Source organism: Pygocentrus nattereri, chromosome 23 (assembly GCF_015220715.1).
Source record: "Pygocentrus nattereri isolate fPygNat1 chromosome 23, fPygNat1.pri, whole genome shotgun sequence".
NCBI classification, from domain to species: domain Eukaryota; kingdom Metazoa; phylum Chordata; class Actinopteri; order Characiformes; family Serrasalmidae; genus Pygocentrus; species Pygocentrus nattereri.
This window is the reverse complement of record NC_051233.1, coordinates 565,001-583,850: the sequence shown is the minus strand read 5'-3', so window position 1 is coordinate 583,850 and position 18,850 is coordinate 565,001. Positions and strand designations below refer to the sequence as shown.

The following is an 18,850-nucleotide window of genomic DNA, read 5'->3' as shown; positions in this document are numbered from 1 at the left end:
AAATAATGCCTCGTGTTTTAAAATGGAAGAATTATAGTCATTAAATAATGACCTTTTAATGACCTCATTATAATGACCTTGTAAGGGGGAGCGAGGAGGCGGACGCACACGCTGAGATAAGAGAGATTTATTATGGGCAAATCCAGGGTCGTGGTCATAACAGTCCAGGGTCAATGAGCCGACACGGACAGATCGAGGGTAAGACGTGACAAACACCAGAGTCAACACATCAAACAAAAGACCAATACCAAGATACAGAGACCAGATACAAAGACACAAAGACTCGCGAACACAAGGGGCAAACACAGGGCTTAAATACACGGAACAATGAGGGGCGGAGTTACAAAACAGGGGGCAGGACTGAAACCAAAACAAAGGAGCACACGGACAGGACTGGGAGGGGCCAACCGTGACAAACCTTTTAATCTTTTCTGATGGTGTCAGCATTTTGAGCAAATAAATCATTTTATAAGATACTGAGTCATTATTTTGACAGATCAAGGCAATTTTTGATATATTAATTAAGACTAAGTCAAAGTTTTAAAAAGTCACTGTTTTGACAAAATGTCATTTTTTAATATATTGATACTGATTCTAATTCAGTATTTAAAACAATTAGTGTAAGAACATTTTGAGAAAATGGGGCATTATATTAGAAAAAGACGTTTTTCAGAGGTATTAAGTCAATATTTAGAGAAATGTTATTATTTTAGAAAATGAGTTTTAAGGTGTTAAGTCACTAAAGCTGAGATGCAAGTCATGAGTCATTGTTTGAGATACTAAATCGTTTGTTTCAGCATTTTTTTAAATATTGATGTTTATTCGTACCAAGTCTGTATTTAAAATGATGGTGTTTTGGCTAGTAAGTGAATATTTTAAGAAAATGAGGCATTATTTTAGAATATAAGTTATTTCGGGGTATTAAATCAGTCTATTGAGAAAATGTCGTTAATTTGAGATACTAAGTTAATATGAGAGTCATTTTCTAAGTCCCTTATTTAGGCGTTTAGAGGGTTTGACGCGCTGCTGTGAGAAAGAATAAAAGCAGGTTTTGAAACCTGGAGAGACTGAGCTTCCACCAATCTCACTGATTGTGTGTGTGTGTGTGTGTGTGTGGGAGGGCAGCGGTCACTCACTGAGTGGGTTTAGAGGTCAGTTCTTTGTCGTTAGCTGGTGATTCATGCTGTTCTCTCTGTATTTAGACTCTGAATCAGCGGATACAGATTCCTCTGAAGTCACCGAGCGCTGATGTAATAATTCTGCAGCCGGTTCTCACCTCTCCACCCACTGTGAGTGAGTGAGTGAGTGAGGGTGTGAGTGAGTGTGTGAGGGTGTGAGTGAGGGTGTGAGTGAGTGAGGGTGTGAGTGAGTGAGGGTGTGAGTGAGGGTGTGAGGGTGTGAGTGAGTGAGTGAGGGTGTGAGTGAGTGTGTGAGGGTGTGAGTGAGTGAGGGTGTGAGTGAGTGTGTGAGGGTGTGAGGGTGTGAGTGAGTGAGTGAGGGTGTGAGTGAGTGTGTGAGGGTGTGAGTGAGTGTGTGAGGGTGTGAGTGAGGGTGTGAGTGAGTGAGTGAGGGTGTGAGTGAGTGAGTGTGTGAGGGTGTATAAGTGTGTGTGTGTGTGTGAGTGAGGGTGTGTAAATGTGTGTGTGTGTGTGTGTTTGTGTGTGTGTTTGTGTGTGTGTGTTTGTGTGTGTGTGTGTGTGAGTGAGGGTGTGTGTGTGTGTTTGTGTTTGTGTGTGTGTGTGTGTGAGTGTGTGTGTGTGAGTGAGGGTGTGTGTTTGTGTGTGTGTGTGTGTGTGAGTGAGGGTGTGTGTGTGTGTTTGTGTGTGTGTGTGTGTGTGAGTGTGTGTGTGTGTGTGAGTGAGGGTGTGTAAGTGTGTGTGTGTGTGTGTGTTTGTGTGTGTGAGTGAGGGTGTGTGTGTGTGTGAGTGAGGGTGTGTAAGTGTGTGTGTGTGTGTGTTTGTGTGTGTGTGTGTGTGTGTGTGAGTGAGGGTGTGTGTGAGTGAGGGTGTGTAAGTGTGTGTGTGTGTGTGTGTGTGTGTGTGTGTGTGTGTGTGAGTGTGTGTGTGTGTGTGTGTGTGAGTGAGGGTGTGTAAGTGTGTGTGTGTGTGTGTGTGTGTGTGTGTGTGTGTGTGAGTGTGTGTGTGTGTGTGTGAGTGAGGGTGTGTAAGTGTGTGTGTGTGTGTGAGTGAGGGTGTGTAAGTGTGTGTGTGTGTGTGAGAGAGAGTGTGATGTAAGTGGTGTGTTTAGGCCGGTCAGGCTCTAAGAGGTTAACCGTGCTCCCAGATCAGTCAGTCAGAGTGTCTGGTGGAAAGTACCATGAAGTTTGTGGTAAGCACCAGATTTCTTCCTCGTGTTGAGCGCAGGGTTGGCGAAAACTCGCCGTGTCGGTTTCAGCAGGTTTGAACCGGTGGAGGGACAAAGATACTCATTTAACTCTGAGACCACAGACACACAGACACTGATACGAAAACTGCACCACGGATTATCGGCTGAGCGCCGAGTGATATCAGAGCGTAGAGTCTCCCGAACACGTCCTCCAACACGTCACACCAGAGTGCAGTGAAAGAAGACAGGAAAACCAAAGTGGGGGAAATAGGCGGCTGGACCGGCTTCTTATCTGCGTTCACTGCTACACGAGGTTAAAGCTGCAGATGTTCCCGTCCATAGCTGCACCATTTTTAAGGTGTAAGGGAAATGTGGAGGAATAAGCTGGTAAATGAGAGTTCTTCACATTTCGGGTCCTTTTGGTCTAAAATAAACTCTGAAGCTCCACAGTGAGAGGATTTTATCTACAGTGCAGCAGGACAGCAGCTCAACCCACACACAGAGTGACATGACACCCAGAAAAGGACAGCTTACATGTTTTATTGAGTTTTGAAGTTAAAAAAATGAAGAACTTTCTCTTTCGCAAACTGTTTGCCCTTTTCTGTGTGCAGGGTTTCATGCACACTTACTCTAAATTTGATAAAAATTAGAAAAGAATAATGGTGTAAAAGTTTGGACACCCTACTTAGTTGGTATTAACACCCCTTTTTAGCAGAAATCGCAGCCTGTAAACGCTCTTTGTATGAAGCCCTGAGTCTTTCTCTTCTTGTTTTAGGAATTTTCTCTCTTCCTCACAGAACGGTTCTAGTTCTGCGATGTTCTTGCATTCATAGCATGTTTAAAGATCTACCCATGGGAGTCCAACAGCCAGGCGACTGTGAGGGTCATTCTAGAAGCTTCAGCTTGAGTTTACTGAGGTATTTTGAGGTGTGTTTTGGATCATCGTCCTGCTGTGAAAGCCTCTTTTCAGCTTCAGCTTCTTCACTGACTGCGTCACATTTCCAGAATTGGCTAATATTTACTGGAATCCACCGGCTGCCACAGAATCCCAGAGCACAACACATCCGCCCTCATACTTAATACTTGGCACAATGTGCTGCTTCTTTTTTCTCCAACCGTTCCTTTAGTGTTTGTGGCAACAGAATTCCATTTTAATTCAATCATTCCACAGCCCTCATTTCCATTGTGCCTCTGGCTGATCCAGATGTTGTTTTGCAGACCCTGGCGTGGATCAGATCACAGGTCAGGTTTCATTCTGATGGCTCTTCCATGCAGATCGTGTTTGTGTGGGCAGAGTCGTGTGGGGGTTTTGCTTTGCCTTTCTGTCCAGCGTACAGGCTTTTCTATCTGAGTTCCAGACCCCGCCCTGACTCCCACAGGTCCCCTTAACTGCCACTACTAACTCACCGACATGCCGGACAGTGGAAACCGTGAGGAAGTGCTTTGATATCTTCTTGTGGTCTTCTCTTGCTTTTGTAGGCAGCTGTTAGCTTCATTTTCAGATCCTCAGCTGCTTAGAGGAGCTCACAGTTGTTGAGTATTGGCACAAAATTTGAAGAGTCAGAGAATTTATTACACTCTGGAATCAACATCAGCTGACAGATCCCAATGACCAGCCTAACCAGTCTTAACGAGTCAGTTCAAGTCATGAGACTTTGTCAGGAAGGGTCTCTAAATTTCTGCACAGGTCACAGTGATTTATGTATTAAATTGATTATTGATTATCAATTCAATTATTACATAAATGTAAAACTACTTTAAAATTTTACTTCCATGTGAAATTCATTTTAGTTTTTATTTTTGCTTCCAGAAGTCTAAAAATATCAGGTATTGCAACTGTCTAACCACATATATTGATTCAGTTGATAATAAGAAATAATAATAATACAAAATAATAAAAAATGTAATAAATACGACGTATCAGATCGACGGCACCTCTTTTTTGTAAAATAATATTTAGTGCATCCATATAAAATTCATTTTAGTTCATTTTTTATCTCCAAACGTCTGAAAATGTCAGGTGGAGCAACCATCCAACCACATATGCTGATTCAGTTAATTATCAAAAAAGGTCATTTAGTTATAAAATTCTGAATAAAATAGTTCAGCATGATTTTATGTTAAACTTTGAAATGAAACGTTGCAAAATAACGTTAGAAGAGTTCAGATCACTGAAAAACTTTTGACCGCAAGTTCTTAGTTCTCATGTCAGGCAGCAGCCAGAAACAAAGGACTCTTAATTTGACATGCTGTTATGAACGAGTGGCCAGGGTATTGTTTCGTAAAGAAGACCCCAAGTGACCTTCATGGTGACTTCAGGACACAAAACAATGTGTCCATGTGTCCAATAGGATCTAACTGCTCACCACGTGGCCATGAGGGACAGGGATGCAGCATCTCTTACTGCTCTAAAGTACAGGGGCGGGGCTCAAATAAGGCTCCGCCTACAGACTGAAGCTCACAGACATAAAAACGTGGGACAGCATTTTTATTCAGAAACTAAACTCATGATGAATCGAAACTTTCGGCATCACTTAAAACAAACATCCTAATGAAGTGCGTTTAAAAAACATGAAATAAACAGAATAATGAAGAATTTTTATTTTCAGAAGTGTAAATTTTGGGCTTTAGGGTTTGGGACAGACACCTCCCATTAAAAGCTTATAAATTATGACGTATGCTGATGTTTTCAGAAGAAAACCTCGTATCTCCATACTGGTACCTTTACAGGAGAAGGGAAAACATACTTTACTCTTAATGGAAGTCAATGGAACCAGAACCTTTTTCTGTGATTTTGGGTCATTTCATTCAGTCCATTCTAGTGTAATTTTTATTTATATGTTTATTGTTATTAATATAAAAATACATAACCATAAATATCTTTATTTGTAATAAATTGTGTAAAAGTGCAATGGTTGAACCTCACTGCTCTTCCTGCTGGACACAACACACACACACACACTCACACACACACACACACACGCATACGCAGTGTACCAGTTCAAACACATACACTCTGTTTCAGTCTGTAATTATCTCTTTTCCTGCACGCTCAGAAAGCCCCACCACATCACACACTGTTATGAGCTGTTTCGGTGATGTTTTGATATGTTTGTACTTTTCTGAGTATTTACATGAATGAAAATATGCCAATAATATGTTAATACACTATTGCATATTTAATATTAACATTGCTGCTGTCGGAACAAAACCTTGTATCTCCTAAATGGTCACTTTACAGGAGAAGGAAAAAACCTGCTTTATTTTGAATGTAAGTCAATGGAACCAGAATTTTTTCCAAGTCATTTTGGGCCGTTTATTTTGGTCCATCCTTCATGAAATTCACACACAGTATAAAGACCAACATGCTTTTTTAAATCATGTCAAAAACAGAGAATTGACAAAAATGGAGATGAAAGGTTTTGTTCCAACAGCAGCGAAATGCAAAATCCTCACCGTCCACATTATTTTCTTTCTCTATTCAAGCTTCACAGTCAGACCTTAAAACCACTGTAGAACCTTTGAGGGAACATTTACTCTGTTTATGTCTTGATGAAGGAAAAACGCACCTAAACAGAAGCTTCATTTCTAACAGTGTGGTGAACACAAACCCACTTTGGATCTGTTTTCATCTCACAATTAGAAATAGCCAGAAACCAGCCTAATGAACGGATATCAGAGGCCTGAATCTCTAGATATATTCCTCACTACTTTCCTCAGTACTGTGATACTTTCCTCAGTACTGTGATACTTTCCTCAGTACTGTGATATTTTCCTCAGTACTGTGATATTTTCCTCCGATTGCTGAGGAAAGTGAATATAAATTGGGAAACAGAGTTTATGGGAACATGTAGTGCAGCAGATTTCATTGCTTCCAAAGCTGTGATGTAATTTCTGAGAGTAAATTGCTGTTAAATGTGTTTCCCCAGATTTCCTCTGTATTTACATATTCATCTCTGAATGGTTTCAGATTCTCATACACCTGAAATAAGGCAGTGAGAACGTAAGGAATCAGCTTTTATGTGGTGTGTGGAAGCGACCAGAGCCAGCCTGCGCCCAGCCGCTCTGACGGACTCGGTCGGCTGGAGAGGGACTGTACAGTGCTGTGAAAGTCTTTGCCCCTCCTCATTTCCTCTAGATTTGCATATTTGTCACTGAATGGTTTCAGATCCTCAAATGAAATGTAATATAAGACGTTGAGGTCACAAAATGCTTTCAAATAGTCGTTTAATCTGTCAGAGAAAAAACGTTTGCAACGCCTAAACCACCCAAATAAAAACGTAATAACCCCGAAACTTAATGACTGCAACGATTTCACCCAGGCACTTCCTGTAACCGGAGGAATTCTGTCCCAGTCTGCTTCGTAGAACTGCTTTGATTCAGCCACAGTGGAGGGTTTTCATCATGAACCACTAGTTTAAGGTCCTGCCACGTCTCAGTGGTGTTCACGTCAGGACTCTGACTTCCAAACCCTTTCTTCTGTTCCTCTGGAGCCGTTCACAGGTGCTTCAGATCGTTGTCTTGCTGTAGAGCCCAACTGCTCTTCAGATCACGGATTAATGGACAGATGTTCTTCTGCTGGATTTTCTGCTAGAAAGCAGAATTCATGGTGACATCAGTTATAGCAGGTCACCAGGCCCTGAATCAGCAAAGCGTACGCAGGCCATCGCACTACCACCACCATGTTTCACTGCTGGGGTGATGTTCTTATTTAGGAATGCTTTTATAGTTTTACGCCAGATGTGATGGGATCCCTGTCTTCAAAAAAGTTCCCCTTTCAACCCATCAGTCCACAGAACAATATTCCAAAAGGCTTGAGGGAGTCATTGAGGTAAGTGTGGGGCGAGCCTTCATGTACCTTTGGGTTAGCAGTGCTTTTCGCCTTGCCGTTCTCCCATGGATGCGTTTTCTAATGGTGGATGCATGAATGCTGACCTTATCTGAGGAAAGCGAGGCTTGCAGTTCCTTACATGTTTCTCTGGGTTCTTTTGTGGCTTCCTGGATCTGTCATCTCTGTGGTTTTGGAGGAATTGGAAGCCGAGTCTCACATCCCAGTCCTGATTTCACTTCCCAAGGACCCTCGGGTGGAGTTTTCAGTATCATGAAAGCCATTTCAGTTAACTATAAAAGTTGCCACTGATTTAATTCAGTGAGTTCTCGCTTCGCTGCATTTATTCATGAATATATTCAAATTCACCAAAAATCAGGCTCATATGATTCTACTTGGGTCTCGAGGTTCCTCCCAAATTGTGATCAAAAAGAGAAGATCAGGAGGTGTATGACTGGACCGGCCACTTCCGGGAAGATGTTCCAGGTTTTCTCCGTTTGGAGATGACGGCCCTCACTGTGGTTCACTGGAGTCAGAAGTGGCCTCGTAATCTTTCCAGACTGATTTATTTGTCTTTTCTTCCACAATTTCTTTCGGCACAGTCGCTGCTTAGTGAGACCTTTTGACCAACTTCACTTCACTGGGACAAACAGAAGAAGTACAGTTCAGTTCATGCATGCACATGGTTGAGTGTTCATGCACTCTCAGAAATAAAGGTTCTAGACTCTCTCTGGGTCGGTTCCCCTCCTGTCACTGGGGTGGATCCCTCAAGGCTCCATCTCAGGACCTTCAGTCAGGGAACATAACTGAACCATAACCCACTGAAATTATCTGTTCTAAGCTGGACTGACTCCACACACCCCGCCTCGCCTCGCCTCCAGGCTTTTACTCTACTGCTCTGTTTTAAAACATTCGGTTATGAAAAGGAACAAATACCAACTTTTCACCTGGAGGAACTGATTTAAGCTCCACCATCAGACCTAAGAACCACTGTAGAACCTTTGAGGGAACATCTATACAGAACCGCTGCCTTTACTAAAGAGCCCTAGAAGCGGTGAGTTTCCTTCACTCGTATCACCTCAATGGGTTTAATTGGCTGAAGACCTGGGCACCTGGTGCGGTTGGTGTGTTTTTATTTGTTCAGTAAATGAAATGAGTGTTTAAAACTCTCTGGAGTTTTTTTTTTGCGCATTAAATTTTGTTAGAAGATCTGAAACTTCACAAACATGACAAAAATAGAGGCAACCGGAGGGGGTGAGTACTTTTTCACAGCGACACCTGTGGTGACACCTCGAGCGTCCAGAGAATCCAGACGAGCCCTAAAGCGCAGCCTGTTCGCACACGTCATGCGTTTCCGGCGGCGGCTCTGCTGCAGAGCAGGTTTCAGTGCCCGGCTCTCTGGAGCTCCTGACCGGCAGCCCGTCTGTTCTCCTCTCTGACAGTTGATGTGGGTGTGAGATCCACAGCAGTCAAATGAGGTTAGATGATGAAAGATCACGTGTCGAGCAGGCGGGAAGAGAGTGATGATGGGGAGAAAATGAAAGGGAGCGAGTGTCAGTCGGAGCGGCTGCCCGCGGGTCCAGCGGCCGGCGGCGTTGGCCGTAACTCAGAGCGAACGCGCCGTGAAGCTCCAGATGAGATGAGTAACAGGTTCGCATGCAGGGCAGCCATTAGTGAGCGCAGCAAGGCGGAAGTCACTGCGCTTTGCTCTCTCTGAGCGAGCGAGAGAGAGAGAGAGAGAAGGGAGGAGGGAGGGGGCGGGAGGAAGAGAAGCCTGGTGAACCAGGAGATGCGTCTTTCCAGAAATAAAAAATGTAAGAAATACACAAAAATAAGCCGAGAGCGGCGGACGGCGTCCGGACGCCTGGACTGCTTTATTCACGTCTGTTTTCCCTCGTCCGGAAGAGAAGGACTCAAAATGAAAGTACAGCTGTGTCTGAAATGAATGGACAGGCACATCATCATCTGGACGGGCGCTACCGCATCTTCTTGCGCCGGAGGTTTGTTTTTGTTCCTGTTTTTCTTTCTCCGCTTGGCCCGAGTGAGTGGCCGTGCTGACCGTTTACCGTGATTCCGCCCGGTCACCAGTTTAATGCTGAACATGTCAAAGCACCCCTGTTTGGAGACTGTCTTCCTTCTCCTGGAGGTGCTCCAGGGCTTCTCGATATGCGATTTTATTCCCGAAATTCCGAATTCCCAGCAAATCTATAGCATATCCGGCGGCGCCACGCATCCGAAAAATGTACGAAATTCGATTGGTCACCTTTTGCGCCCATTTTGTGACGTTTTCGGCTGTTATTTGACAAGTTTGCAGTTCAAATCCACGCATGCGCCTTTAACCGACACAAACTTGTGGAAAATATCGTGAAACGGACGCACGTTTGCCGTCGACGATGGACGCGGAATTGCCTTCGACTTCGAACCCAAATTACGACTTTTTTTATTCGCTTTTTGATGTAGAAAGCGAAGACTGTGGCAGCAGGTGAGTAGCTCTGTCTGACTGCTGTTTACAGCTCATGCTCCACTTTATTCGCCTGTTTCATCAAATCGAGGACACATTTTCGTTGGTTCTAGCTAATTTCGGTAGAAATTCGTCACGTTCACGAATTTTAGCCGAAATATTTAGTGAAGCTGGTGCTGCAGCTCTGAGCTGCTACATGCTAGAGGACATGTGCTCCTCTGAGCAGATACACAGACAGCACCGCAGTATTGCCACACCGCCGCCCATAAAACACACAGATTTGGCTTTTTAGGCGTTTTTACGGCGTCGTCTGACGAGCTGGGCTCCGTTTTTTGGCCGATTCCCGGAAGAAAAAGTTTTATCCAGTGTTGAGGCTGTGAGGGTCAGCCATTTTAGGAAGGTGCAGCAGAGCCACTGAGCTCAGGTTTGTGTGTCTTTGCTTTAATTAGATAATCAAGGCGACGGTTTTCTCTCACTTTTCCTGTTTCTGTGTGAAGCAGAGCCTCCGACGCCGCACGGCGAGCCTGTGTGTGGAATGTCAGTGGGATTTTGTGGTAAAAGGGGAAAGAAGTGAGGAAATGCTTGTGAAATGGAGTTTGAGCTGAGCTGCTCTTGCTGTGGAATTAACCTGCCGTGCAGTTTTCCGCTTTCGGCCTTAAAGCGTTTAATATTTACATTTTTTAATATTTGATATCGATGATGTTGGTCAGTTTTGGTCACGCTGCGGCTTTAGAATCAGCTTTTTGGGAATTTCCGGGGGTGCAGGTGAGATTAAACCGGGAATCCTGCTGATTTCGTATTTATTCAGCAGGTATGGAGTTTAGTGACGTACACAGGCTGGGAAAAATTGGGAATTTGGTTTGTTGTTAATTGCAGCCGCTTGTGTGTGGTTTAATCGGCGTTTGGCGCCGTGCTTTGGTTTGTGTTGTGGTTTAGAGGCCCGGCCGACTGAGCCAGTCCGAGTGCGCAGGGCTGCTGTGGTAATACTCAGAACATGAGCTGAATAATTCAGCCTAGTGCGGGAATCGCGGCTCTGAAGCGTCCGTGCCGAGATTGACTCTCACATAGGAGCAGTTTTATTATTATTATTAGTATTAGTATTATTATTATACCCAGCTGAGAGAGATCGGCGGGAAAGCGGCGACTGGGTGTGGCTCCTCTCATCTAAGAATGTTCCTCCTGCTTACCTCTCGGAGCTCGAGGAGAACGTAGTGAAGATGTTCTGGAGTTCCACGGTTCTGCCTTATTAGCTGGAGAACTGAGCGATGACCGTCGGCTTTCAGTGGAACCCGCTGCGTGAAGATCCAGATTTTTTGGTGTTTCTTCTTGACTTTATCCTGTTTGTGCAAAAGTGTGTGCACCCCTGTTTTAACTCGGTTACTGTTTATTGACCGGATTCAACTCCCTGGAGGGGAAATAAGACGGACTTGGGGTCCATGTTCACGTTTTATGTTAAATTCAGTAAATTAATGTAAATTATGCTGAGATTTTACCAAAAACTGAGGTGCTTGTGTAAAGTACCATTTTTAAGTGTGCGCACAGCTGCATGGTCAATAAATGGTGCTCCTGAGTTAAACAGATAATACAATACAATATATAATACAATACAATATAATAAAACACACTACATTACAATACAATACAATACAATACAATATATAATACAATACAATACAATATAATAAAACACATTACATTACAATACAATACATTACAATACAATACAATATATAATACAATACAATACAATATAATAAAACACATTACATTACAATACAATACAATACAATACAATACAATATATAATACAATACAATACAATATAATAAAACACATTACATTACAATACAATACATTACAATACAATACAATACAATACATTACAATACAATATAATATAATATTAATAATCATGTTTTCCTGTACAGGGGATTCAGGACAATATGCACCTGTTGGATTTTAAGCTGTAATGGCCTTAATTAATACATTAAAAAGCATTAATACAGCATTAATACAGCATTAATACAGCATGATGTTTCCAGTATGATGTCAATGTAATAGTAATAGTTAATTATAGTAGTGTTAAAGCAGCACATCACTACAGTGTAATGTTAATAAAGCTGTAACAGCGCACCCTTATTACACATTAATAACGTTGGTAGAGAGCGCTGTTAATGTTAGAGGGTGAGATGATATATGTGTGTGTGTGTGTGTGTGTGTGTGTGTGTGTGTGTGTGTGTGTGTGTGTATAACGGGGTAAACTGATGCACTTTAAGCCCCTGGCGTCTTACTGTTAGCGCCGAGTCCGCGGCCGCAGGACAGGCTTTGTTTTATTCCAGTTTTTATTTTATTATCGACTTTTATCTCTGGGCTCATCAAACTAACTGCTGAGAAAATCCGCAGCAGGCACCGCCCTCAGCGCGGGGGCTTCATAACCCAGTAAAGCGGCGTCCTGAGACTTTTGGCTCGGCTGTGTATCACATTAATGTTATACGGTGCGTTATAGAAGTGCTTTGTGTAATAAGGGCTTATTACGGGCGTAATGACCACTTTATTCACACAGACTGGCGCGCGCTGAGTGTGGGTCAGTGAATGATGCGGTCGAAGCTGATGAGGAGTGAGACCCCTGTGGGCTCGCGGGGGTCGGTGCGGTGATGATGATGGAGATCCTCCCGAGCGCGTCTGGTCGCTGTTTCGGTCTGAGTGGCGGGGCGGGAGATGAAGGAGCGCGAGGTCTCGGTGGAAGCGCTGCGGGCGCCGATCTGACTGTTCAGGAGTTTCGCTCCGCCGGAACCGCCGCGGCCCGGCTTCGCTGGCTGGCTTAAACCCCCTCCTGCGCGCTGATTGGCTGGCCGCGGCGCGCTTTACTGCTGCGATTGGCTACAAGTTCGCTCTGACGAGCGTTACGGCCAAAGCCGTCCAGTGGGAGAACGTCCCGCCCCTGCTGCGACCTGATTGGCTGTCACCTTAATTTTCAAACTGACAAGCAGCCAAAGGGCTTCTCAGAATACGGCGGGCTTGACGGGCTGAGTGTAATAGCCAATCAGACCGCAGGAAGAGGCGGGGCTTGGCTGAATACGGGTAGAGAGAAAAATAAGGCTTTCTGCACCCGTTTCTGTTACAGAGGCGCTGTTTACATCCAAAACAATCCACTTTTACACCGAATAAAACTCGCTGAACGCACAGTCCTGGTCGAGGGTGATGTTTCAGAGTCTGGAGGCTTTCCTGAAATGTTTAATCGCGATTTGAACGTTAAAGCTAACCTACATTAAGGCTGATGTTAAATGTTATGTTGCCAAATAATGTAATTAAGAGAAAAGCCTAACCCTAAGCCTAACCCTAAGCCTAACCCTAAGCCTAGGCTGTGGCCACACTTCTCAGACCTCTGCTCCTCATTCTGCTCTCTTTTTTGGTCCAGACAGACCAATATTTCGCCTTGGCCCTCTGTGATGAGCCAGCTCAGCTTATTAACTCGGCTAATGCAAGCTAAGCTTAAAGGGGAACTCCACCAGTTTTTCACAATTCCCCCCAATCCAGTGTGTGAGGTGTAATCAGAGGTTCAGAGGGTTTGGTGTGAAACGGTTCAGACGTCTTCACAGTGGTGGTGATGGGAACCAGGCGTCGCCATGACTACAACACAGATATAGACACTTTATTTACCATCCAGAACCACCAGAGAACCTACACGAATCTTCTGAGCTTATCTGGAATGTCGATGATGGAAAACAGTGGAAAATCTGGAATAATGAGTTTTCTTTGGGGACTATTTTGCCGCACAGCGCCCTGCATGTCCCCCTCCACCATGAATGGAGTTGAAGTTCTCTAAACTCTCATAAAACAGCGTCTCAGTCATCAGGCAGTGAATTCAGAACCAGTTCATGTAGGAACTTTCTGTAGGAGCTTTTAGAGGGACGTCTGGTTCCCATCACCACCACTGTGAGGAGCTTTTAGAGGGACGTCTGGTTCCCATCACCACCACTGTGAGGAGCTTTTAGAGGGGGACGTCTGGTTCCCATCACCACCACTGTGAGGAGCTTTTAGAGGGGGACGTCTGGTTCCCATCACCACCACTGTGACAGAACAGAGCGTTTCACACCAAACCGCTCAGAACCGCTCGGTTTACATCTGAACTGGTTATAAATGCATGAATTTTGCACAGTGTCTGTGTTACAGTAGTAATGAGTCATTAATGACTGATAAACTGCAGAGCTGCTGGACCCCCCCCACCCCCTGCAGAAGCTCGCTGCGCCGCCTCTCGTGGCTTTCTCTGCTTTAATGACCTCTTCAGAACGGCTTCACCTTAACAGCTGCTGCAGCTCAGGCTCAGACTGAACCATTTGCGCCACCGAGAGGGGACATCAGTTCCCGCAGGACCTCAGACGTTACTGATGGACACAAAATTCAATTACTAAACGCACACATTAGTTAATTATACTGTATATATGACTTTAATTGCCTAAAACACTGAAAGTAGAGAACAAGCCAGTTCTTCCCCAGGCAGTTTTGAGAGCTGCCCCTACAGTGAGGTGCGTATTGAGCAGTAGTGGTGCGTTCTGAAGGAAAAAACCACAATTAATAATTACAACCGCAGAGCCCTTAAGGTGACATGGTGATTAATTTTAATAATGTGGCCACTAATTACTGTAGTGGCCATAAGTCACTGTATTGAGGTCATACATTGTTATGTTGAGGCCACTAATTTCTATTCTGAGGTCACGATTTAATATATTGAGGCCACTTATTACTAAATTGAGGCCACAAATTACTATGTTGAGGTCTTAAGTTATTATATTGAATTTATGGATTAATATATTGAGGCCACAAATTAATACATTCAGTTCATGAGTTACTATATTGTGGCCACTACTTAATATATTGAAGGTACTAATTACTATGCTCAGGCCATAAATTAATATAAAGGGCATGAGTTACTATGTTGAGGCCACAAATTATTATATTGAGGCCATGAGTTGAAATATAACTTGTGACCTCAAAATGTTAATTTGTGGCCACACGTTTTTAATAATATCACTGTGTCACCTTAGAGGCTCTGTAAACTGCAATTTAATTAAGATTAACGAACAATAATCTGGGTTGGTGTTTATCAGTTACCTCAAGTTAATATAAATGTAATATTTACATTAATATATTGAGACCATAAAATACTACGAGTTGCTACACAGAGGCCACTAATTACTGTTTGAAACTGTAAGATCAGTTATATTATTATACTGAGTGATATATAAAAGCATAACCTGAGTGAAGGGCTTTATAAGGGTGGTCTCTGCTTTAACTGGAAGGGAAACTCCAGTGAATTTTCAAAGTTCCTCATAATCCAGTTTGTGAGGTGTGATCAGAGGTTCAGAGGGTTTTGGTGTGAAGTGGTTCAGACGTCTTTACAGTGGTGGTGATGGGAACCAGGCGTCGTTTTGACTACAACACAGATATAGACACTTTATTTACCATCCAGAACCACCAGAGAACCTACACGAGTCTTCTGAGCTTATATGGAATGTTGATGATGGAAAACAGTGGAAAATCTGGAATAATGAGTTTTCTTTGGGGACTATTTTGCCGCACAGCGCCCTGCATGTCTCCCTCCACCATGAATGGAGTTGAAGTTCTCTAAACTCTCAGAAAACAGCGTCTCAGTCATCAGGCAGTGAATTCAGAACCAGCTCATGTAGGAACTTTCTGAGAGGAGCTTTTAGAGGGACGTCTGGTTCCCATCACCACCACTGTGAGGAGCTTTTAGAGGGACGTCTGGTTCCCATCACCACCACTGTGAGGAGCTTTTAGAGGGGGACGTCTGGTTCCCATCACCACCACTGTGAGGAGCTTTTAGAGGGACGTCTGGTTCCCATCACCACCACTGTGAGGAGCTTTTAGAGGGACGTCTGGTTCCTATCACCACCACTGGGAACGGTGTTCTGTCGAATTGTGCTGCTTTGTCGAAAAATGCTACCGTAGCGTTAATCGTCAGCAGACTCTATCGATCTGTGCTACTCCATCGAGAAATGCTACCTTATCGGTTTGCACTTCCAGTTGTGTGTTTCCCATTAAATAGAGCCTAACTCAGTATTATGACGCATTTAATTACAAAATCAAGTACGTGCACTGTATGGACAAGGGAAGCATGGATTTAAATCCATTATAACTTCCTTATGAAATATTTTCCATGTGTAGCATATCTCGATAGACTAATATCATATGTCAAATAATGCATCCCTTATCGAAAAATGCTTCCAGTACAGACCCATATCTTTTTACATCACTACTTACTCTGTGTGCACTGTATGGACAAGGGAAGCATGGAATTAAATCCATTATAACGTATATATATGTGTGTGTATATATATATATATATATATATATACACACACATATATATAAACTTTAAACAGTGACTGACATTTTTTACATACAATGCACGACATTATCAGTTAGTTTTTACATTCTGCAGAAAAGTGCGATGAGAGCAGGCAGGATGCAAAACATTTATTAAGGAGCCTATATAAATGTTTATAGGTCAGGAAACAATAAAAAAGATAAGAAATTACTCACCTGAACATATACTCGACAGAAAGGGAGCATAGATTAATGGGCGTGGAAACTTATGACAAGGCTGTGGGTCTGCGCATGCGCAAAAGTAGCAAATATCGATGCGTAGCACAACTGGACAGAACAGCGGCTCCGTTTACATCTAAACCTGAAAATGTTAAAAGTTTGAAAATTCGGTCGAGTTCCTGTTTAATGATAGGTGTCATGTTTTTTTAGCGGGGTTAATGTATGCAGGCTTGCAGAGACCCGATTGGCCACCGAGCTCGAGTCACGTGTGGCCTGGCTCCGCCTGCCGGGGAATTCCCGGCAGAGTTGGATGGGAACGCTGGGATTAGCTGGAGTGGCGAGTCCGGTGTTTTTGTTGGTGAAGATCAGCTCGGAGGACTTTCGGGGGAAGCTCGGTAGATTTTTTGGAGTAAGAGGTGAAGGAGGCGAGGGTCACCGATTTAAACCGCCGTCGTTTAGCGGTTACGCTGCGAGGAGTCGCAGTTCCCCGATAATTTTCCCGTTCCACCTTAAACAGCGCCGCGGCAGCGTTCTGGCGTTTCTATCGCTGTAGTGGAACTGCTGCACCATTTAAGGTGGAACGGCAAAATTGGACCGAGGAACTGGTGAATGAGAAGCCAACGGAGGCTCGTAGATATGAGCGGACTCCGGCTGAATTAGGTGCTTTAGCTCGGGGAGTTTAGTGGACTATAGTGGAGTTTAGTGGACTATAGTGGAGTTTAGTGGACTATAGTGGAGTTTAGTGGAGTGTTTAGGGGAGAGTCGCCTGCGCGGCCTGCGGGGGAGCGTTGGAGCGACGTTCAGACCAGGAAGTGCAGTTCGCAGCGAACCGAACCGTCTAAAGCGCGTCTGTCATCTGATCCACCCGCATTACAGCAGAGCCGCAGCGGCGCTGGTGCTCGGGGTGTCGGTCGCTCCGAGACTCGGAGGACGGAGCGGGTTTAGCCTTTTGCCCATTGAGGATACGGAGCTAGCACTTAGCTTAGCATCCTAGCTAACCCGGTTAAACAACTTTGACTGCTGTAATTTCAGTACCGGGTAGTAAAATACTACATTACTTTCAGTATTTTCGGTATTGGGTAGTAAAATACTACATTACTGTCAGTATTTTCGGTATTGGGTAGTAAAATAGTACATTACTTCCAGTATTTTCGGTATTGGGTAGTAAAATAGTACATTACTTCCAGTATTTTCGGTATTGGGTAGTAAAATAGTACATTACTTCCAGTATTTTCGGTATTGGGTTAGTAAAATAGTACATTACTTTCAGTATTTTTGGTATTGGGTAGTAAAATACTACATTACTATCAGTATTTTCGGTATTGGGTAGTAAAATACTACATTACTGTCAGTATTTTCGGTATTGGGTAGTAAAATAGTACATTACTTCCAGTATTTTCGGTATTGGGTAGTAAAATAGTACATTACTTTCAGTATTTTCGGTATTGGGTTAGTAAAATAGTACATTACTTCCAGTATTTTCGGTATTGGGTAGTAAAATAGTACATTACTTTCAGTATTTTCGGTATTGGGTAGTAAAATAGTACATTACTTCCAGTATTTTCGGTATTGGGTAGTAAAATAGTACATTACTTCCAGTATTTTCGGTATTGGGTAGTAAAATAGTACATTACTTCCAGTATTTTCGGTATTGGGTAGTAAAATAGTACATTACTTTCAGTATTTTCGGTATTGGGTAGTAAAATAGTACATTACTTTCAGTATTTTCGGTATTGGGTTAGTAAAATAGTACATTACTTTCAGTATTTTCGGTATTGGGTAGTAAAATAGTACATTACTTCCAGTATTTTCGGTATTGGGTTAGTAAAATAGTACATTACTTCCAGTATTTTCGGTATTGGGTTAGTAAAATAGTACATTACTTTCAGTATTTTCGGTATTGGGTTAGTAAAATAGTACATTACTTCCAGTATTTTCGGTATTGCGTTAGTAAAAGAGTACATTACTTTCAGTATTTTCGGTATTGGGTTAGTAAAATAGTACATTACTTTCAGTATTTTCGGTATTGGGTAGTAAAATAGTACATTACTTCCAGTATTTTCGGTATTGGACAGTAAAATAGTACATTACTTTCAGTATTTTTGGTATTGGGTTAGTAAAATACTACATTACTTTCAGTATTTTTGGTATTGGGTTAGTAAAATAGTACATTACTTCCAGTATTTTTGGTATTGGGTTAGTAAAATAGTACATTACTTCCAGTATTTTTGGTATTGGGTAGTAAAATAGTACATTACTTCCAGTATTTTCGGTATTGGGTTAGTAAAATAGTACATTACTTCCAGTATTTTTGGTATTGGGTAGTAAAATAGTACATTACTTTCAGTATTTTTGGTATTGGGTAGTAAAATAGTACATTACTTCCAGTATTTTTGGTATTGGGTAGTAAAATAGTACATTACTTCCAGTATTTTTGGTATTGGGTAGTAAAATAGTACATTACTTCCAGTATTTTTGGTATTGGGTAGTAAAATAGTACATTACTTCCAGTATTTTCGGTATTGGGTTAGTAAAATAGTACATTACTTCCAGTATTTTTGGTATTGGGTAGTAAAATAGTACATTACTTTCAGTATTTTTGGTATTGGGTTAGTAAAATAGTACATTACTTCCAGTATTTTTGGTATTGGGTAGTAAAATAGTACATT

At 42.7% G+C, this 18,850-nt stretch overlaps 1 protein-coding gene across 5 annotated transcripts in view; it reads left to right on the top strand.

Moving 5' to 3' along the window:
* The first annotated feature begins 8,916 nt into the window (after nucleotides 1–8,916).
* tp53 (tumor protein p53) overlaps nucleotides 8,917–18,850 on the top strand; it is a 28,699-nt gene continuing 18,765 nt past the window's right edge. Inside the window, exon 1 of one of the 5 annotated variants that reach the window (XM_037533598.1) lies at nucleotides 8,917–9,153. In XM_037533598.1, coding sequence (XP_037389495.1) covers nucleotides 9,095–9,153 — 59 coding nt within the window. In that variant the 5' untranslated portion in view covers nucleotides 8,917–9,094. Of the gene's footprint in view, nucleotides 9,154–9,531; nucleotides 9,636–16,388; nucleotides 16,598–16,763; nucleotides 16,842–18,850 lie in introns of those variants that run through there. The other 4 variants (XM_037533597.1, XM_037533596.1, XM_037533599.1 and 1 more) reach the window with 4 other exon arrangements.